Consider the following 23,137-nt stretch of genomic DNA (forward strand, 5'->3'; position numbering starts at 1 on the left):
TATTGTTTGGAGTTTCCTTTAATTTTGTCTTCTTGTCCTCTGGAACACCAAGCCTCATAAATACAGACATTAAATCTCCTCTAACATTCAGTATTTTGGGGGAAAGAAAGAATCCCAGCCCCTTCCAAGAATATCGTATGTTGCTGGCACTACTGCATAGCAAAGGGAGAAAATGCCACTGCTGGCAGATTAGTTTGGCTCTTGCCCCTTGGTTCTCAGATTTGCTGCTGTTCAGACACAGACCTCCCTGTGTGCTCTCCCTTTAAATTCATCTTGGCATCTAATACCAGGCAGAGAGCAGAGCACACAAAACTGTCCCAGCCCCTGGGTGTCCCAGAGAATTAATATACAGGGTGACCCTGCAAGCATCCCTGTTTGCACCTGACCTAAGAAGCCCACTGGGACAGACCATGACCCGCTGCAGGTGGGGCTGCTTAACATCACAGGAGAGCCCACCTGCACATGGGCCTTTGCACACAGCTCTCATGCATCACCCCCAAGAGGGACAGAGGTAAGATGCAGTCCTACCTATCAATACCTTCTCCTTCCCCTTTGCCTTTTTTGGAGGGGCAGGGATTCTGTGGCAGAAGAGGGATAGAGGACAATTATCTGTTGAGCCCTGCTCTGCTCAAATAGAGAGAGGGGAGGGGGCGTGTCCCCCAGCCCCTTAGAAGGAAGATGGCCTGTGAACAGTCTCCATCCATCCTGAAAGGGCCAACCTCTCACCAGGGCCTGAGTGGTGAGCCTGGGTTTCTTGAACCAGAGAAGAGGTAATTTTTACAACAACTCTCTGAGATTGAGGTTAATATTCTCATTTTTAGAATGGGGAAACTGAGGCTCATGTCCAAATCTGTAACGATCCTCAGGACACACATGGTGAACCTCAACTTTGAGCACAACATTGACGGAAGAGAAGCTGACTGCCCACCTGCCGGGTAACTTAGCCCTAGTCCAGAAGCCAGTTAGCTACAATCTTAAGTCATGTCTGAGGATACTTTTGTTCTGAGAGGTGAAATTTTAACAAAAGAAACTAGTTTTTAAAATCAAAAAAAAATGCTGGGTAAGAAAGAGGAGAAAATAGCAGAGGAGTTTCCCCCTGTATCCAGCCTTTGACAGTTTAATGCATAAGACGATGTGAATCCTGCAGATAAGGCTTTTGAAGGCTTCAGGTCTGGATCTCTGTTTCCTGGGTGGAGGAGACCTGTGAGTAGGAAGTTCTGAACAGCCTTTAAACCAGCGTTCAGGTGATCTGTAAGGCCCTCATTTGAAGGCATTTGGGGTTTTACAACTAGACGTTCTGTCATGATGGAGCTTCCCATAGCTTGTTTACTTGACCTGAGCACCATTGTAAGAGGGCCCCAGTTCCTGGGAGCAGAGGGGCGTCAGCACTGTCCTCCACATCCCTCCAGGATACCTCAGCCCAGAACTGCTTTGACTCAGGGGTGACAGAGCTCCCAGTGGGAGCTCCATGCATGGGGCCTTTCCAGAGGGAGAAAGAACACTTCTTCAGGACACAGGGCTGGAGTCTCACAGCCGTGGCCATCTCCAGGAAGGTCTCTCTCTGAGTTCTAAACCTAGCCCAGTGGTCTCCCAGTAAGCCCTAGGCCTGCAGCATCACCTGGGAATTCAGCGGAAACACAAATCCTTGGGCCCCACCCAGCAGTGTGTGACCTACCTAGGCCTTCAGGTGATTGCAGTGTGCTGGAGTTTAATAAGTGCCACCCTGCATGATCTGTGTTCCTGGGCCCAGGAGATTATCTGTCTGCCCTAGAAATTGACCACAGATGATCAAACCAGGAGGTGTTATTCCCTTTAGCAAGTGCAGAGCAAGAATTGTGTGAAAGGGCGTACCATTTTAATAGACGAATTTTAGCCCTCAAGACCTATCACCCCAATGGAAAAATAAGCAGGTGGCTCATGTTTCGGAAAGGATCATGCAGCACCTCCTGAGAGAAATAGATGACAGTGGGCCCCTGGACTTACCTGTGAATAACCTGGACTCTAGGAACAGAGGCCAGGGCTAGCTTCTTGCAGGCCAAGTGTGCCCAAGTGTCACAAGGCAGCAGCGCACTCCGGCAGTCCCGCAGATATCAAGGCCTTGCTGGGCTCCTAACTGACGGTGACCTCATCCCCGAAAAAAAGGAAATCAATTCCAAACATTGCATGTACTTAAACTTTAGATCCCGTGAGGTCTATCCCAGTGCCAGTTGGGGCCTTGCTACTGAGCAAGCGTGTACATGTTCTTTATATTATGTTTTAGGAGCGATGGTGAGAATCACAGTGAGGGGAGACGATTGCCCCCCTGACCTGCCTCTGCTTGTCTGGAGCAACATCCCGAGGACACCTAATGCTGGTCTGGCTGTGCAGGGGCTTTATAAGCACTCACTTAAGCTACTGCCCTTCCTCACTATCACTTTTCTCTTTCCCACCAAGATCCTTCTTTCAGGGGACTCTTTGGAGGGAAAGCGGTTTGCTCATCTAGGAAAATGTGTGCTCTCCTGCTAAAGGCCCTTCCTCCCAGTGAGTCCCTTGTCGCGCTGCTCCCTGAAGCACCTCCCACGCCTGTCCTTCCTGCATTCAGGTGAATTCTTGGTCTGGCAGATTTCAAATGCAAACTGTGCCTCCTAGCCATGATCTCTTAGCCAGACAACAGGTAGCCTTTTGAAATTCTAGCGTGGATTCTCCCCTCACATTTCCTTTCCCCAAAGGTAGTGTTTCTGGTGTTCTTTTAGCTTCTCTATTCTGAACGTTTCCAAATTCTCACAAAGCCAGCATACTTTAGGGAGAGGCCTTACTTTGTCCAGAAGGCCTCGCCAGGCTGAGGACAGTCAGGGGAGATATCCAGCCAGCCTGGAGCTGGGAGGCAGGAGGTGGGAGACTGTTCCTGGCCCTGCCAGTCACTTGCTATGTGGCCCCAGATTTGTCAGGTGTCATCGCTGGGCTTGGGGGAAGCTGTCTAGAACAAGTGGGTTGTTAACTTAGAGCATCTAGAAAACTTTTATCAAGAAACCCTGACTAAGGTATCGGATGCTACCTGCTCAAGTCAGAGACCCACTATTGCTGGGCAGGAGTGTGATTAAAAAATAATAAAAAGCCAGTGAGAGAGAAGTCTAGAGCTGAGAGTGCCTGGGAGATGGGGAAGCCACGTGGGGACAGGTCAGGGTGACACGAAAGCGGCCAAGGTACAGGGGCTGGCTCTATGGGTGTTAGCCCTGTGGCAGCACTAGAAACAGGCTGGGGACTGGGACGTTGGGCTCTGGGACACGAGGAGACACGAAGATGGGCAGCACACATGTGGCCACGCAGACGTGGCCCCAGGGCATTTGCTGAGCATGCTGGCTGAGCAAAATTTCAGATCTTGGCTGCCTTGTATTCTTAGCGCCTGTAATTTTACATTAAGCATCTTCATAGCAATCAGCCAGCAGTCCAGATCGTGAACTTAGCCAGCTCCTGCCACATGATCCAAGTTCAAGGTACCCTGTGGCAGCCTCCAGGTCGCATTGGTGGTCTGCCCTGGCAAGGTGTGACAGTCAATGCCAGTTACCATCGGGTCTCCATGTGTCACTAAATCACCCGTACGTCCACTCTCTCCTTTTGCTCATTGCCTGGCCTCTAGCTGCTAAAGCCCCCGATCTTGCCCTTTACCTGTTTTTATACTAACTTTGAACACGTTTGAGCTTCTTTTTTTTTTTAAATGCTGCCCTTTTTCAGTTTTCATAATGGTCATTTTGGGACCACATTTGCTCTGCACTTAGCATATCTTCAAGTCTTCACTGAAATATATTCAGTGATGCTATCAATTTTGTACACACGATAGTAATTTCTCATTAATTCTTTCCCAAAGAAACAAAAGGATCCAAGGGTGAGACTTCAGGACCGTTGACTATGAAGAACACTCACTTGCTCTTCGTGTAGCATTCCGCGGTGCCAGGGTTCTCCAAGTGTGGTCCCGGCCAGCAACAGCAGCATCACCTGGGAACTTCATAGAAATACAGATTCTCAGGCCCACCCAGCCCTGCTGGATCAGAAACTCTAGGGATGGATCCCGCATCAGTGTTTTCACAGCCCTCCTGGTGAGGCGGATGCACGTTTATGTTGAAGAAGCACTGCCTTTATGAAGCAGAGGGTTCAGTTGGTGAGCCATGGGGCCAAGCCTTTGCCTCCAGGAGGTCTGCTGTTCAGCCGGCTCTGCCCCGTGCCCTGCCCCGGTTGGAGTGGGGTGTAAGGAGGGAGGAAAGAGCACAATCACCTTGGCCTGGGTTATCTGGCTGTAGAACCCTCCACAGCTTGAGGCACCAGTACCTAGTGCAGGGTACAGGGCAGTGGGGAAGACCCAGTTCTTGTTCTGGAATTCTTCACTTTAGGGGAGAAATGTGGAGAGGCATTTTAGCAATTTAGCTTGCAAATAATTAAACACACCAGTGTTTACCATAACATAAACTTAGGTATGTTATTTTGCAGACCACAAAAGTCTCGTGCATTTTTTTTTTTTAAGGAAAAACAGGAGTTCACAACCTTTTCCCACTTTTTATGAACTGATGTGGGCTGTGCTGCCCGGAGCCACCCAGGGTCAGGGCGACCCTCCTCTGCCCTCAGACAGGCCTCGTTGAAAAAATCTGAGCAGCAGGGTATCTTCTTGGGCTAAATCCCCCTAACTGAGAACTAGGGTGCTCATTCCCAGCCATGCCTGAGTGAGCTCTGGGCTTCCCGACCTCAGCAGAAAAGTCACTGTGGTCTCTGCTGTGTCTTCTGAGACTGTTGGCTGTTCCAACTGAGATAGAACCAAGGACCCACGCAGCTCCAGGGGGATCATGGATTGTCTGAAATTATGGCCACAACAGAAGTGTGGGAGCCGGCTTCCCTCCCTCCCCTCAGCCCCGCCTCAGGCAGCTCTGGAAGGGACCGGCTCAGGCCTCAGTGTGAGTTCTGGGCACTTGGGCCTTCGCAGGCCTCTCCTCCATAACAAATACTAAAACCTGTATTTGATGACTCTGGGTGTAAAGACAAATATAATACTAGTTGGATCGTATTCTTTTTTCTCTTCTGATTTTAAAATAAATTAAAACATTTGCTTGGGCCTCTGGAGGTATCATGGGCCCCCATGCGCCAGCCTGCTGGGCCTCATGGAGAAGTCAGCCCTGCAGGGTGTGTCTCTGAGTCCTATACCCAGAATAACCCAGCGCTCTGCTTATTTAGAAAATCGGCTGTGATGGAATCATTGGGTCTGCGGCCAAAGAAGACCGGTGTGGGGTCTGCAGCGGGGACGGCAAGACCTGCCGCGTGGTGAAGGGTGACTTCAGCCACTCTCGGGGCACAGGTGAGCTCAGGGCCCGAGGAAAGGTGGCCTGGGCCACGCCTGGTGGACGGGTGAGTGTGGGCCCCAAGGTGTTGCTGCAGCTACTGGGCCTCCTACAAGTGTGGTATATTTTATTGCCCCAAAGCCAATCTTATTGTATATTATGTTACCCAAAAGCCAACGATCACATGCCTTCCCTGCATCTCACGTTTAAGGAGTAATTAATAGTAGATAGGGCACCCAGCACCACAGTCTTAGGATTTCTGAAAGGCAGAGAAGGACATTTTAGCCAGAATGACATCTTTAGGTTCCTAGACATGAACAGTCTGCCTGTGGCCCTCCGGGTTCGGCCCCGAGGTCCATTCTCACACAGTAGCGGCCCTGTCCCACCAGCCCCGCCCCTCAGCATGTGCCAGCCCCTCGTCTGTCCGGCACACAGAGGCGGTGATGAAGACACTTTGCCACATCATTTTTACCTATGGATGGAAGAGGTTTTCTTTGTTTCTGAGTTTTCTGTCAGTAAGAGTAGAATAGCGTTTACACAGATCCCTAAAACGTGCGTGAAGCCTCATGTTCCGGGACGTCTGCGATGCATCCACCGGCTGAGGCTGCAGAGTCGCTGCATCTCCCGTGTCCCAGATGCAGACCTTCTCCAACTCTGGGCGTGGAGAGGTCGGCGGGGTTCAGCTGATGGACCTCACAGTCTTTCCACTGGAACCATCCTCACAGCTGTGGGCTGCTTCGCCCAGAGGTGGGAGAGCATTTCTGATTTCCCGTCCTGGTGGCCACCAGCTTATGATGTACAGGGGAGTACCTGCTTGGTACTCAATGAGGGGAGCGTGAGGCAGGCAAGTCACCCGGAGGGCGAGTGTCCCCTCACCCGACGTCACCAAGAGTGACATCACCAGGATAACTTCTTGAGTGGAGCTGAGCTGAAAAGCTTCTGTTCTAATTCCCACAACTGCTTTGAAGAGAAGTGTTTCAGTCCAGTTCCACCCAACAAGGGGACAGAATCACAGTTGTTCCTCCCTGTCCCACAGAGTGGGCCTCTAGGAAAGGCAGAGAGGAGAAGCCTGTGCACGTCCCCCTTTTCTCTATTTGGACAGAAGACCTGGTCTGGAGGAAACATTCCTTCTAGATACTTTGGAAAGGGCGGCCTGTTGCACAGATGCTTTGCAGGATCCTGTGAAAGCAAAACCAGGGGCAAATGCAAATACAAAATGACATTAAAAATTACACTTCAGGCCCCGTAAGGGCTGGTTTCAGGACTTAAAGATAGGTGCCCAGGCTGTGGAACAGGAAGCTTGAGTGAGAACCGGTGCCTGCTGCCCGGCTCCCGAGGAAAGCTAAAGGAGCTGACGTTGGAACAAGTCGGTGTGGGGGAGGTGCCCTCCAAAGCTGCACCATGCAGGACAGTAGCCACAGGCCACTGGCATTGATTCAAATTTTAAATATAATTAGTTAAAATTAAACAAACTTAAAACTTCAGCCACCAGTCCCGCTAGCCACATTTCAAGTGCCCCGTTGCCACATGTGACTGGGGGTCCCGTGTTGGATGATGCAGAGAGAGAACTCTTCCTTACAGCAAGTTCTCGTGGACAGCACTGCTCTGAACCTTTGATAACGTCTGCTCTTTGTTTTGTCTGATGCTACTTTCTCTATATGGACCCTAACTCCAGTTTGCCATGAGACTGACCTTGCCTGCTAAAACTGTGCAGCAAGGACAGTTATTAGGACCGAGACCTCAGCAGCTGGCAAGTGTTTACTATTGATTTTTTTTAAAAAGCAGCATTAGAACCTTTTATGTAAACTGAATGCTGTGCTGAGCTCTAATAAACTGGACTGACTACAATTGCTCCATTCTGTGGAAGGCAGGTCAAGCACAGCCGTGCCCACTTCTGCTCCCTGGGCAATTCTGTAGAGCATTAAGGAAGGTTCCACCATACACCTTTGTAAACTTCCATTGTATGCCACGTAGCAGACAACTTCGAGAGAACCCAGATCAGGGCAAAAGCATTCCCCCAGTGTCTAATCCATTTGTTGGCCTTTGATCTTGGCATGAACACATCCATTGCTCCGATCACAGCAATGTCCTTTTCCTCTGCTCTCTCCCTTCTCCATCCCACCCTATTCCTGGCTCCAACCATACACAGAAGGGAGATGGGCGTGAATGTGCAGGCTTCCTCCTGGGGAGATCAGGCCTCTGGGACTGTGGCAGCCAGTCCCCCATAGAATGGCAGATGCTGGAATCCTCCAGGGGGAGGTCCCCACCCTGACATGCAGCTAGTGTTCCTTCACAAAAGCCTTAGCAAACCTTCAGAGAAAGATAAGCTCAGTTAGCTTCACCCACCTATAAAAGTTCTGTCCTTCTGAAGAGTTGCCAAATGTCACACCTTCATTCTGAAGTCTAAAGCTGTTTTCTCCAAATCCTTGGGGTTGGGGTCTGTGAGCATAAGCTCATGTCATTGTGGATGCTGTTTATTGAAGATGTCCGTGGAATGCTCGCTCACACGTGAATGAATCACTAGCTAACAAATTTCATCAAACGCTAGCCTGTAACCCAGGTCTGGCATTCTGGAAGGCATGTACGAGAGATACTGCTCGTGCTCACCCAGGTGGCCATTCACCCAGTAAACATTCATTCAGCACTGCTGTATTTTCAGAGCAGGGTGTTGCAGAAATAAAAGTTAACTGTCACTGAGTTGGTCACAGTCAAGGGAGGTGCTCAGCGGGTGTGCTGTGGGGCCCCAAGTTCTGGTGGGGCTCCTCGCCCAGCCCTATGGGCAGATGACAATGGCCCCCAAGCCCTAAAGGACAAGTAGGAATTAACTGGCAGTGGGGGTGGGAGAAGGACATTTCAGGCTGAAGGAAAAACCCAGCTTAGAAACGGTATAAAGCGCCCGGGTCATGTAATATCTAGGTGACTCCAAGTGCAGCCGGATGGATTCAGAATCCTGTCAGTTTAGATAGGAAAGTAACTTTCATCTCTGCCCAGCTCGAAAGACTGGGAAGAGGAGGAATGCCTTATCACCCTGAGGGTGAATATCAAAGAAAATACCATACCAGAAAGATAAAGAGGAATCAAATGCAGGATTTGTGCCCAATTATATATGTGCCCTGACCCTTGCCTGAACTCTTCTGGGTCCTTAACCCAAGTACTTGAGCTGAGGACCCAGAGCAGACCCACACAGGGACAGTGTCCACGCCCCCAGGGTGTCCTTGAGAGGTCCCAGTGTAGCATCCTGAGTGAGGTTGTTTATTGCCCTCTGGCCTGTTGCCTCCCAACTTTGAACAGATGAGGTCCTGGGCCACTCATCTCTAGGAGGAATCAACTTGAATTGGCTATCATATTACTTTTCTGATGGATGGGCTTCAAAATGCCCAAGCCTTTGGCTGAGTTGAAATAGCCAAACTTTTTTAAATTTAGTAACTTGAAAGTTCTTGATAGGATGCTTTTGTTTCATTAAGGTGTCATTTTCACATTATTTCATGCTGCTCTTTGACACTAGAAAGGTGACTGGTGTCCATGGACACTCAGTCCAGAACATACCTGGACTGAAGACCCCACCGAGAACCGTTGGCCATGATGCCCCATGGGCTCTGAATCCCTTTGCACTTTTTTCTCAAAGAGAACCTTCTCAAACAATCAATTCTTAAAAGGGAGAGTGACGTGATCTATCCCAATTGAATAAGGGCAGATCCACATGTCACACGTTCGTTCAATAATTAGCTTTAGAACCTCTGCCTTGTGCCAAGTTCTGTGCTCCAGTCTTTAGGTATGGGGTGTGGAGGTTCCATGGGGAAATTTACCACTGTCTGATGGTGACACAGGACTCTTCTCTGCACTGACTACAGACTACAGTATCAGTTCCTGCAATGTGCATGTAAACCAATTACAATGTATTTCTTTTTCTTAGTCAAGAATAACCTTTGTACCAAGGTGTCCACGTGTGTGATGGCAAAGGCTGTTCCCAGGTGTTTCTCATGTAAGATGTTTGGCTATTCTGTGCAGAACTAGTGGTGACGTGCCTGGTGTGGGGCTTTTACCTCACTTACGTGCCTGAATGTTTGCTGAGTAGAGTCAGTGGGAGTGAGTCATGCATGAAGCCACGGATAAACACTGAGGCCATTTATCGCTCATGTGTAATTGATGTTTAAGACTGATTACCAAAAAGAAAAAATATAGAATAAAACCAATTTTAAGGCTGCGAAAGATAAAGAGTCATGGGATTAGGGGCCATACAGAAACACATGTTAGCGTGCCAGGGATACATCTTCATTCTCCTCAGCCCCACCTGGCACTTCGGCAGAAAATGCTAAGATATGCCAGAGAATTTAGCCACAGATGATGCTTTCTTCCATAAGGAAGTTTCCATATTACAGGGTTGGGCTTCCCAAAGGGCAGAGAGCGCTTGGTAAGACCCTTCTGGTCTTCGTGCTAGAGATAAAAACCATGGCCTTGCTTTGGCCCACCTGTGCTGACCTCACATTCTGAGAACTGAACCAGAATATTAGTCTCGACTCCTGGGCTTCCCAAATCCTTTTCCACTGAAACCAGAACAACCTTTAGGGATAAAGACAGTAATACTCTCATAAACAACTTTTGCAAAAAGAGAAAACTAGAAACTTATACAAATCCTCCAACAAGCACTTTTAAAGATTATTACCAGAAAAAAAAGAACTTTGATTTTTTTTTTTGTATGTGTTTGATACAACCTTTTGAAAGTGGCCCAGTCCTCATAGCCAGGATGTTACCTGTGTTCCATCATGGTACCTTACCATCTCAATGGTTTTCTTCCAAGGAAAGTTATTGCTGCTGAACCTGAAACAAGGGAAAAATATGATCTAAATCATCTACTTGTGAAGTTCAGACAAAAAGTATTTTGCAGGGAAATATAGCCTGATGATATTAATTTTTCAGAACATTTGAGGCAGGTTTAAGGTCAACATTACTTTGAAGTTCCTTCTGACTACTTGCCCTTATGGCAAAAATTACGTGTTCTCCTAGAATAATGGCAACAGTATTGAATTTTATCCTTGGCTTCCTCATGACCCCAAATCGTGTCCCTCTAACTGGATTTCTCCTGCTTGATGGCAGAGACTAGAATGGAAAATCATTCCAAAGATAGTCTTGCTATCTTACCTAAAGTATGACTCTATCTTGTGAATTCTTAGAGTAAAGCCCCCCTTTAATTATATTTCATGCCCAGTCAACATGGTGATGTCTGGCATCTGCATAGGGGGACATCTGGTATGAGGGATGACAAGGTGCTTTGGGACTTGGTGATAGGGCTCTTTCCCTTGCTGGTCACTCTTCACAACAACCTCAGGGTGGGCTCTGAGCTCTAGGTAGGGTAGGGGCCATCAGAAAGAGGACAGCGAGTGACAGATGGTTTCTTTGGCTTGAGGACAGAGGCCCCGCATTTCATTTCAGGGATATTCTCTTTCATTACTTCCCTCCATATCTTGAGCAGAGAGGCTCATCTTAGAAAGAAAGGTTAGCAGAGCCCAGGCACAATGACCTGACCCATTGTTCAGGGTTCACCTGAGGATGTGCCGCACCTGAGTTGTGTGTCTACCCTGAGCTCTTTACTGTTCATCTGCCTCTGCCCCAGAGGGTATATGAGAAGGGAGAGGAAACAGGTACATTTTCAGTGTTGCTACTTGTGCCAAATTTAAGCTTAAAAATAGGCATGGTGAGCGTGCACTAGTTGCAGATGCCCCTTGCTGTGGAATGTGGAAAATTAACTAATTTGGACCCTGGCGAATATGTCTGTTGCCTTAGATTCTGCAGCCTGGTGACGCTAACACCAAGGTTTGTTAGTCACAAAATAGGAAAAGTCCTTGTAACAGCAGTAGCTCTCAGAGAATAATTCAGCTCCCCAAGCAGATCCTGTTCCCAGGTCAGTTTTGTGCTTTAAGTGGAGATTCCTCCAAAAAAGGTTTTAATCACCACTGAACTCAGACAATTTTGTCTTTGTTTTTGGTAATTCACAATCCTGTATGCCTGGAATCCAATAATTCTTCAAACTCCCCCAGAAGAAATGGATTTCTCTAAGAGAAATTTATGGTACAAAATCCAGTGCTGTGATTCTCAAAGATGTTTTTTTGTGGCCACCCTTTTTAAGTAGAGAAGCATTCCTGGAGCAAAAACTATTTTTAATCAAAAAACCTTGCCTCACACTATAAGGACAGTGGAGGGACTGTGTGGGCACGTTAGTGCTGCTGCTTCCTCTAAGTCAGAGGTGGTTGGAAGGGATCCCCTGGAGGACCACACTCCCATCTGGTTCAAGAAGTCGTCCTGCTTGGGAATCAGGATGGATCAGGGCACAAGAAGTAAACAACTCAAACCGGACTATGTTGCCACCTGTGAAGTCTTCAAGTAGAACATTTATTTGTAAGTGTCCGAGGCTGGATCTGTAGTAACAACACCAAAACATTTGCTATCAAGACTAAAGGACCCCGCTAAACTTTCCATGCAGAATGGCTGGTTGAACACAGGTGTTTATCTCCTTGGCTTCTCAAGATCACTTTAAAATGAATGAACAGGAACTTTTTTTTTTCCATTATCAAAGACCATTTAATTTTTAATTGAGATATGGTTGACATACAACATTATATTGGCTTCATATGTACAACATAATGATTTTATATTTGTATGTATTGTGAAATAATCACCCCAGTAAGTCTAGTTAACATCTTTCACCATACATAGTTACAGAATTCTTTGCTTGGCATGAGAACTTTTAAGATTTACTCTCTTAGCAACTTTCAAATATGCAACACTATTATTAACCACAGTTACCATGATGTACATTACATCCCATGAGTTATTTATTTTATAACTGTAAGTTTATACCTTTTGACTCCTTTCACCCATTTTGCCCACCCCCACCCCCTGAAACAGGAACGTTTTAAAAGATCTAGGGAGAACAAGGACACCTCAAGTGGATGTTCATATGTGTTTGAATCAGAATAAATAGACTTGGTTTTGCTGTGGTAAACAAGCAAACAAACAAAACACAATGTAAATACCCCCCAAATCAGTGGCTTAACACAAAAGTTCATTTTTTGCTCACGCTGCATGTCCAGCATGGGTTGGCAGGAGGCTCTGCATACCGTAACCACTCGTGGACCTGGGCTGACAGAGATTTTATTGTCCACACACTGCCACAGTCACCTTGGCAGGAAGAAGGGAACACGGCAAATCAGGTGCTGGTGCTCTTAAAGCTTCTATGTACACATCACTTTCACCCACATTTTCAGGGTCAAAGTAAGTTACATGGTCACACAATTTTAAGAGGGCAAGGAAATGCATTCCTACCATGATTCCAGAGAGAGACCTGGAAATATTTGGTGGCCAGCATCATGACACATCACCTATAGCAAACTTTTCTGCATTCTGGTATTTCGGTTGCCAACACATAAAACACTCCCTGCCCCCTAACTGAAAGCCACTCCTGACCACCAGCAAACATCGCCCATATACAATAGTCCCTCCTTATCCCTGGGGGATAACTTCCAATATCCCCAGTGGATGACTAAAAGCATAGATAGTATGGAGCCCTATATATACTATGCTTTTTTCCTACAAATACATACCTGTGATAAAGTTCAATTTATAAATTAAGCACAGTAAGAGATTAACAATAACTAATAATAAAATAGAACAATTATAACAATATACTGTAATAAAATGTATGTAAATGTGGTCTTTCTCTCTCTCAAAATATCTTATGGTACAAATTTAATGCCTTTTCCATCTTAACTAGGCACTTATCACGCACCATGGCCATAACTTGTGCGGTTTGAGGTGCAACAGCAAAACTAGCACAAGTTTCTTTTTCCTTCTTCACAATTTTATAAACGGGAGATTCGTTCTTACCATAGATCTTAGCAACCTCAGCATATAACTTTTTTTTCCTTTCTTTATTAAGTCTAGAACTTTCACCTTTTCACTTAAAGAAGCACTTTACAGCTTCTCTTTGGCACATCCGAGTTGCCAGCATCATTCCTCTGGCGCTTTGGGGCTGTTATTAAGTAAAATAGGGTCACTTGAACACAAGCCCTGTGATACCACAACAGTCAATCTGATAGCTGAGATGGCTACTAAGTGACTAACAGGCAGGATATGGTTGACAAAGGGATGATTCATGTTCTGGGCAGGACGGAGTGGGACTGTGTGAGATTTCATCACATTAGTAAAATGGCATGCAATTTTAAACTTATGAATTGTTTATTTCTGGAATTTTCCATTTAATATTTTTGGACTGTAGTTAACTACAGGTAACTAAATCCACAGAAAGCTAAACTGCAGATAAGGGGGCTACTGTATATAGAGACAACCCATCTGTGGCATCCTTCTTGAAAGAGTCTGCAACACAAATGGGAAAGACCAAGATAACTGAAAAGATGACCCATGGGAAAAGCAGGATAACTCAAATAATAGAAGTTCAAAATCTCTATTAACTATTCTTAGATTTGAGAAGTGAGTTTATGCATAAAACCAATACAGAATGTCATGAGAAGAAGCAATCAGAAAACTAAAAGGAGATCTCAAATATTAAAACTATGACTATCATATTAAAACCTTGTAATAAAAGGCACCATAAACAAATGACAAATGACAGAAAAAAATGTGTGCAACAAGTCTAGTGAGTAAAGAGTTTGAGTCTAAAATGTATTAAATACATATTAATAGATATTAACATATATTTCCAAGACTCCTGCTTATCAATTAAATCAAAACAAAAAGCCAGTAGAAAAATGGGCAACACTTATGAGCAAGACAGTTAACTAAAGAGTGAATGCGAACGACCAATAAATATGTGCTAAGATGCACGGCCATATTGATAATGAGGGAAAAACAAATTATATTTATGACGTAACAATTTTTCACGTCTTGAACTAGCAAATATCCAGAGGATTGATAATATCAAGTATTAAGAAGCCTGTGAATAAACATGTATTCTCCTGTAGTATTGGCTGACTTCTATATTAGTTAAGCCATAATGGAGGGCGATTTAGATGTACATTTAACATTTAAACTACATGTGTGTTTGACCCAGCAATTCTCACAGCTGGCCTGGTATGACATTGTTTATATGCACAAGAAGACATGTGCAGAGCTGTTCATTGCAGTATTATTTTTAGTACCTTTGTAGAGATATGATTCACACATCATAAAATTCATCCATTTAAAGTGTGCAATTCAGGGAGATTTAGTACATGCACAGAGTTTTGCAGCCATGACCACAATCATCCCAGAAAGAAACCCCACACCCATTAGCAGTCATTCCCCATCTCCCTCCTACCCCAGCCCTAGGCAACTACTTTCTCTGTCCATCTATTTATCTATTCTGGACACTTCATATAAGTCGCATCGTATAATACGTGGTCCTTTGTGACTGGCTTTTGTAACTTAGCATAGTATTTTCAAGGTTCTTCCTTGAAACATCTATCAATGTTTCATTCCTTTTTTATTTTTTTGCTGAACAATAAATATTCCATTGTATGGTTATATCATATTTTAAAAATACATTCAATAGTTGATGGACATTTGAGTTGTTTCTACTTTTTTGGTTAGAATGAATAATGCTGACATAAACATTTGTGTATAAGTTTTTGCATGGACATATTTTTCATTCTTCTTGGGTGTATACATAGGAGTGGAATTGGTAGGTCATATGGTAATTCTATTTTTGAGGAACTACCAAACTCTTCTCCAATATGCCTGCACCATTTTACATTCCTACTAGCAATAAGTGAGGGTTCCAAATTCTCCACATCCTCTCCAGCACTTCTTATTGTTTATCATTTTTGTTATAGGCATCCTAATGGGTGTGAAGTGGTATCACATTATGGTTTTGATTTGTATTTCCCTAATGGCTAATGATGTTGAGCATCTTTCATGTGCTTCTGGCCATTCATATATCTTCTTTGGAGAAATGTCTATTAAAATCCATTACCCATTTTTAAATTGGATTGTCACTTTATTATTGAGTTGTAAGTTTTCTTTATATACTCTGGACGCAGTTGTTTCATCAAAATGATTTGCAAGTATTTTCTCCCAATGTGTGAGTTTGCCTTTTCACTTTCTTGATGGTGTCCTTTGAAGCACAAAGTTTAAAATTTTGATATGATCCACTTTATTTTTTTTCCTTCTGTTGCTTGTGCTTTTGCTATCTAAGAAACCATTGCCTAATCCAAGGTTACAAAGATTTACTCCTATGTTTTCTTCTAAGAGTTTTATAGTTTCGCTCTTAGATTTAGGTCCATGATCTATTTTAGATTAGGTTTTTTTGTATGGTTTGAGGTAAGAGTCTGCCTTCATTCCTTTGTATGTGGATATACAGTTATCCCAACACTGTTGAAAATATTCTTTCTCCATTGAATATTCTTGACATCTTTGTTTTAAAAAATCAATAAGGGACTTATTTCTAGACTCTCAATTATATTTCATCGATAGACATATCTGTCCTTATGCTAGTACCACATTGTCTTGATGATTGGAGCTGGCTAGAAAACTGTGAAAGCAAGAATTGTCACTTCTACAACTTTGTTCTTTTTAAATATTGTTTTGGCTGTTCTGGGTCCCTTGCATTTCAATATGAATTTGAGGATCATCTTGTCATTTTGGGCAAAACAAGCTGGAATTTTAGTAAGGATTGTTTTGAATCTGTAAGTCAGTTTTGAAGTATTCCCAGCTTAACAATACTAAGTCTTTTGATCCATGAACCTGGAATGTTGTTCCATTTGTTTAGATTTTCTTTAATATCTTTCAACAGTGTTTTTGCAGTCTTTGGTGTAGAAATCTTGCACATCTTTTGTTAAATTTATTCCTAAGTGTTTTATTCTTTTTGATTTTATTTAAGTCTAATTGTTTTCTTAATTTTATTGGAAATGTTTACCCCTAATGTATAGAAATGCAGTTGATTTTTGTATATTGATCTTATATCCTGCAGCTTTTCTGAACCTGTTCTAACAAATTTTAGTGGTTTTTCTAGTATTTTTCTGTATATAAGATCTTGACATCTGCAGATCGAGATAATTTTACTTCTTCCTTTCCAATTTGGATGCGTTTTAAAAAATTGTTTCTTGCCTAATGGACATAGAGAGAACTTTCCAGTACAATGTTGAGTAGAGATAGCAAGAGTGAACATCCTTTGCTTCTTCCTGATCTTAGGGGGAAAGCATTATTTTACCATTAAGTTTGATATTAGCTGTGGGGTTTTTGTAAATGCTCTTTATCAGGCTGAGGAAGTTTCCTTTTATTCGTAGTTTGTTGAGTATTTTTATCATGGAAGAGTATTAAATTTTGCCAAATGCTTTCTCTGCATCCACTGAAATGACCAGGTGGGTTTTGCCCTTTTTTGAATAAATTACACTGATTGGTTTTTATATGTTAAACCAACCTTGAATTCCTGGGATAAATTATATTTAATCATGGTGTATAATCTTTTTTTATGTTGTTGGAATAGGTTGCTGGTATTTAATTGAGGGGTTTTGTGTGCCTATTCATACATGATACAGCATTGTTTCCAAAAGTGACAATTTTGAAACAACCTAAATGTTCTAAATGACAATTTTGAAATAACCTAAATCAGTAGGGGCGTAGTTACATAAACTACATAGCAATTTAAATGAAAAATAAGGAGAGCTATACATACTCACATGGAGAGCTTTCCAAGACACATCATGCTTTTTTAAAAAATTGTAGTATAATACAGTAGTCATAAATGTTATTCCTAACAGTTATATAAAATATAGACAAATAAAAAATATACCATGTGATATTTTCATATATATATTTGTGTAGATATTTGGATAAATAGTAAAATATCTGAATGAATATATACCAAGCTAATAGTGGCAGTTCCCACAGGGCAGGGGAGTGGGATTAAGGGGACTTGAGATTTACCTGTATTATTAAAATTTTGATAATGGGAAAATACACATGTATATTTCTGTAAATTTAAAATACATAAATGTTTCCAAACATAAAAATTAACTCACTGATACACACAAACCCATGTCCTAACAAATTTTACTGTAAACTAAGGGAAAGTTCTGTTAGCCCACAACATTGTCCTGTTCTTCCCACACAAACATAGAGGAACCTGTGTCACTTAAAAATTAGTAATAAATTTAGAAAGAAAATTAGTACAGGATCAACACACGTATACTGCAATAGGAAAAGGATAAAAGGGACAAGGAGAACAAATGACTGATTTAAAAAAACTCACCAGCAAAATGTTACCAAGGAGAAGATGAAAATTTTGACCAAACGTTATTGCCATAAATTCCAAAAACTGATTAAATAATACCCTCAATAAAAGAAGAACTCATTGATAAGATATGAGATCTCAAGGAATAAGCAGTGAAGCAACAAAGGGAGATGAAATGTGACTCAGCTGAGGAAAAGTGTAGAAGAAGAAAATGAGTCCATCACAGAAACCAAGTCTGCATGGAAGCAAAGGAAATCTCACTGCTGAGAACACAGTGAGAAGCATGGAGGACAGGACTGAGAAAAATGAGCAAAGCAAAATGGAAACAAAGAATCAGAAGGATAAGAGATTAAATGAGCACTACGGAAAAAAAAGGGGGTCAAACACAAATAATTTGGTATCCCTGAAAAAAGAACACCAAACAAATTGATAAATATATATATATATATATATTTAAGTCTAATAATAATAATATAGCTTTGTGTCCCAGGAAGAAGTTACACAAAACTATGAATAGCCTAACAGTTATTAGATTTTAGAGTTAAGAATCTTTTGAATATCTGATCCAAATTTTAGGTAAGCTAATAAAGGGAAAACATCAGATTGGACTCAGACTTTTCCACACTAGCATTCAATGGAACAATTCAAATAATAGCCTCAGAGAAAGAAAGTGTGACTCAAGGATCTTATACCAGCCAAACTGGTATTCAAGTATCAGGATAATGAACAGTATTTTTTTTCACTATATTACAATTCAGAAACTGTAATTTTCTTTGAGCCCATCTCAGAACAAACTTGAGGAAAGCAGGAATTTATTGGAAAAGCTGGAAAAAAGACACACAGTAAAACGTTAAATTAATTTTTAGAACTAAAACTAAAACAACTGCAGGAATTATCTTAGAGACCAAAAGATAAATGTCATAAACTAATACAATGTAGGAATGATTCAGTAAAAGTTGAAGAGGGGTGTAAGAGAGTGGAGGGCGGTATACTTATGCTGATTTCCTCATCTTTTAATATCCAGAGATTAAAATATTTTACTTACAGCTAAGTCACATAATAGAAATATAAATATAATTAAAGGTTTACAGGAAAACGTCAGAATAAAAAAGAAATAACAATGAACTAAAATGTATTGGTGAAGGAAAAACAAGACTGAGATACCGACCCACACACCATGTTAGCCATGACAAGTGTGATTACAGTTAAACTGCTCTGAAGTCTTTGTATTGTTTGGGAGAAAAACAATATGATGATCTCAGTAGATGCAAAAAAGCACTTGATTAACTTCAATACCTCTTCATAACAAAAGCTCTTAACATACTAGGGTAAAAGTAAACTTCCCTAACCTGATAAATGATACCTATCACATTCTCACTGCTGACATCATTTTCAGTGGGAAAACTCTGGAGGCGTTTCTCCAACATCATGAATAAGACAAGGATGCCACTATCTCATGTGGCATACGACGTGGTTTTGTAAGTTCCAACCAGAATGGTGAAAGGAGAAGAAATCCAAAGCATAAAGATCAGAAAGGAAGAAACAAAACTGTCATATGGGCACATTTCAGTTAATTACATAGAAACCTAGCCAAAAAATAACAAATTATTGTAAACAATAAGAGTGTTAGAAAGACAGCCAGCTACAGGATGTATCTTATCAGATCAATCTACTTTCTACTATATCCTTTTATAACTTTTGAATTTTACACCTTGGGCACACATTGCCTAGCAAAACTGTTTATTTTAAAGTTATCCCTGATCTTTTAAAACCATATATAGTACCCGATTGGCATAAAATGATGTGTGTATGTTTATATGCATTAAGAGATGCTGAAAAGGCTGGTCATCAAAAATATGGGTAATTTTCTTGGTGCTATGTTGTATAGGTTGGTTTTAGTTTTTCCCCTTTTGTGGTTTGAATTATCATGTACTATATTTATAATGAAAATAAAGCCATTTTTACTATGAGAAAATGAGGAAATAAACTCCTCAAAATAGATATTTCCATAATCTCTACATACCTGGGCCCAGAAATCTCTCATTTTTAAAACTCCCCTGCTGATTTTGATGATCACATTTGGGAACCACAGGGGTAGGATTTATCATCTAATTTGGTATCATCATCTAAATCATTGAAGCAAATGCACATTACCTTTGTCTAAAACCCAAATGTAAGCCAAAACAAAATGATTACCAGCCTGCATTTCAGAATCTCACCATTATGTTGGACTCATTAATTGACACAGTTGCCCAGTTAACCAGGCATCAGCCGGCCCCTGACCTCCTCCCTGACAGCCTCAATCATTTCCTCCTGAATCTTTGCTAACCACCTGCCATTCTGGGCACATGTGGGGTCAGAGCATGGGCAGGAGGCCCTGGCCTCTGAGGGACCCCATTATACTTAGAAGTACTCAAGGAAATGGACAAAAGTACATACTGCAACGGTTGCAGAAACACCCAAACGGCACTGAAAGCAGGAAATGGTACCCAGTATTGAGGCAGTGGTTTTGTCATAGGGCAAGTAGCCTAGCTTCTGCTGTCATCCCATGGAATCAGGAAAAAGTTCAAAGTACAGCAAAGAGTGAAGGAATCCAATAGATGACACAGCCAGGGGCACTCTACACTCATGCTCTAGGGAGGTGCTCTTCACAAAGAACTCCAGGCTCTTAGTTTGCTAGGGCTGCTGTAACCAAGTACCACAAATTGGGTGGCATAAACAGGAGACACCTATTGTCTCACAGTTTGGGGGCTAGTAGTCTGAGATCAAGTTGTCGGCAGGGTTAGCGCCTTGTGAAGTTGAGGAAGAATCTGTCCCATGCCTCTCTTCTAGCTTCTGGTGGTTTTCTGGCAGTCTCTGGCTTGTAAGATGCAACGTCTCGATCTCTGCTTCATGTTTACATGGTGTTCTCCGTGTGTACATGTCTGTGTCCAGATTTCCTCTTTTTATAAGTACACCAGTCATATTGGATTAGGGGCCCACCCTACACCAGTATTACCTCATCTTAACTAATTACATCTGTAGCAGCCCAATTTCCAAGTAAGGTCACATTCTGAGGTCCTGGGGGTTAGGACTTCATCATATGGATTTGGGGGTGGGAGGACACAGTTCAACTCATAATACATGCAAGTGGTGCTCTCTGGAATTTGGGCAGCCAGGAGATTCTGGCCCTAGCACACTTCTTGACTGTCTTGATTTCTCAGAGCTCTGCAAGCCTGCGGGCTCTGAAATTACCATGGGGGTGCAGCAGTGTGGGTTTTGGTGGGGGGGTGCTGCGGGGCCTCTGATGGAGGGTAGAGGTCTGGTCGGCTCACCTGTGTGTTATCTGTCACTACAGGTTATATTGAAGCTGCTATCATTCCAGCTGGAGCTCGAAGGATTCGCGTGGTGGAAGATAAACCTGCCCACAGTTTTCTGGGTAAAACAAAAAATTGTTTGACTCATAGTTTATGTTCTGAGCATTGATTTGGACAATCAGGCTGCTAATTTGGTTCAGCAAAATGCTGAAGGGGTGCTCTCAAGCCATTGGTTTTATACCCATATTTTAGGTGTAATGCTATGACTAATCAGCATGGACCAAACAGTGCTGTCGTATTTGGCTCAAGTGCAGCCATCCCCAAGGTAGATGAGGGGCGAGGGGAAGGGGTGAGTAGGAACCACCAGCTTCGGACAGGAAAGCGGGTGACAGAAGAGTAAGTGAAAGAAGTTGTGAGGAATTGGGATAGCCTAAGTCCCCCAAAGTAACCCCAGGAGAGCTCAGGTAGCCCTGCCCCCTCCTCCCAACGCTCTTACCTGCCTCCCATCCACCTGTGTCCTGGAGGCCATAATGGCTGCTGCTGTTCCTGCTGCCAGCCTAGGACCTTGCTGTCCTTTGGGTTGACATCCATGTCAGTTTTCATCAGCCCCGTCCGTGGTTTTTTCCACCTCCCCGGCATGGACGCTGGCCCAGTCCTGCCTGGCACTGTTCTCTGAAACTGTCCCAGCTGTTGTTCTACAACTAGAACAATGCTCGTAAATGCTTTCCGAAATTGGGCCTTGTGCTGCTCTCGGCACCTTCTTCAAAGTGATGGCCTTTTTACTAAAGTCTCAAAGAGTCCCCCTCCTTTCTTCCCACCTCAGGAAATTTGGTCAAGTTTACCAGCATTTGCTTCAGAGCCCCATCACCCAGTGTCACCCCCAAAGTTAGCCTTTCCAACTGGTACACTGGCCCTCCCAGACCTGGAGTTGACATTCCTGCTCCCCAGAAGCACTGGGCCTCTGTGGGAGTCTGCCATCACCTTTGACCCTTATCATATTCAAAAATCATGATCCCAGTATCTCAGGTGCTGGGGCAATTCCGAGGTCGGCTTACTGGCCCTTCCATAAAGCACCAGTAGGTGCCCTGCAAATAAGTTCCTCAGCTTCCAGTCCTGCCCTCTGAGACTTCCCAGCACTGTTCCTCCAGCCCAAGGTATCTGGTGAAAATGGGAACATTATCTTTACTTCTGTGTTTCTGCGTGATATAAGAATGACAGAGGGATGTCAGAATCTCTTAGATCACTCAACACCTAATTCCTGTAGTAAAAATGACTTTTCACTGGAACCCATCTTAGGGCCAACAAATAACAACTAGTGGATGGTGCCCGGGGAGCCAGCTCTCACGGTGGTCCCTCTCCGCTCCTGAAGCCTGAGGGCCACACATTCCAATAATAACAGTGACATCGACGTTGTGACTCCCAGTCATTGAGCCCTGCTCTGCTTTGCAGACCTGACCCCTAACTCCACAATGTACTGCAGAGAATTGACGTGCCTATTTCACAGAGGAGGAAAATGAGGCTCTAGGAGTTCAGCAGCTTGTCTAAGCTCCTCACTGCAGCTGGGTCTGCTGCAACTCATGGAGCCTCCCAGAATTACTCTGAGGTGTCAGTCACGGCCAGAGATGGAGTGGGGACGATTTTTCACTGGAGAACATATGTTAAACCTGCCCATTGCTACTGCTTTGGTGTGTGGATTTCAGAGAAGCAGATGTCCATCCCGAAGAGATTGGTTGAATGTCTCAGGATGAATTCTCAGCTCCCCAGAAGCACTGGACCTCCCTGGGAGGTTGAAGCCAGCCTCTGTCCTCTTATCTGGAAATCGCAGGGTCTGGTGTGTGCACAAGGGAAATCCGAAGGTGGTCCATGCTTGTTACGTTTCTAAAGTTAGCTCAACAAGCCTTGTTTCCACTCGGGGCTGGGTGCTTTGGAAGTCAACCCTGTGTAACTTTGAATTACTCTCACATTGCGGGAGCAGTTCCTAAAGAATTCACCCCACCTACCTTCAACCCATGCTGCCTGGCTTTCTGCTCAAAACCACCTGGAACAGGAAATGCCTCTGCAGTTTGCATCCATAGCTGAGAGCAGAGCTGGCAGAACTCCGAGTGGAAATAAAAGGAGCTGACTCAACGCCAGGATTAGAAGCAGGTTGAACGTGGGTCAAGTCTTCCAGTGGAATCCAGGAGGGAGAGAGACAGAAAGGAGCCTGGCTTCTTCACAGCGCCATGCAGGGAGTGGGCATGCAGACAGGATCCGAGCTCTTGTGCCTGCCCCCAAGCAGCTCTAGAGAGGAGCCGAGCCATCCCAGCAGGAATGCCCCC

General features: G+C 43.6%; 1 protein-coding gene across 7 annotated transcripts in view; it reads left to right on the plus strand.

Moving 5' to 3' along the window:
• Positions 1-23,137, plus strand: part of ADAMTS17 (ADAM metallopeptidase with thrombospondin type 1 motif 17) — a 349,273-nt gene that overhangs the window by 248,252 nt on the left and 77,884 nt on the right. For 6 of the 7 annotated variants that reach the window (XR_009541664.1, XM_060155566.1, XM_060155578.1 and 3 more), the window contains 3 exons: positions 5,197-5,317; positions 9,214-9,282; positions 20,861-20,941. Coding sequence is in view for 6 of the 7 variants with exons in the window: in XM_060155566.1 (XP_060011549.1) it covers positions 5,197-5,317; positions 9,214-9,282; positions 20,861-20,941 (271 nt within the window). In the remaining variant the exon portion in view is untranslated. The remainder of the gene's footprint in view (positions 1-5,196; positions 5,318-9,213; positions 9,283-20,860; positions 20,942-23,137) is intronic. The other variant, XM_060155587.1, reaches the window with a different exon arrangement.

This window comes from Lagenorhynchus albirostris, chromosome 1 (assembly GCF_949774975.1).
Source record: "Lagenorhynchus albirostris chromosome 1, mLagAlb1.1, whole genome shotgun sequence".
Taxonomy (NCBI): Eukaryota; Metazoa; Chordata; class Mammalia; order Artiodactyla; family Delphinidae; genus Lagenorhynchus; species Lagenorhynchus albirostris.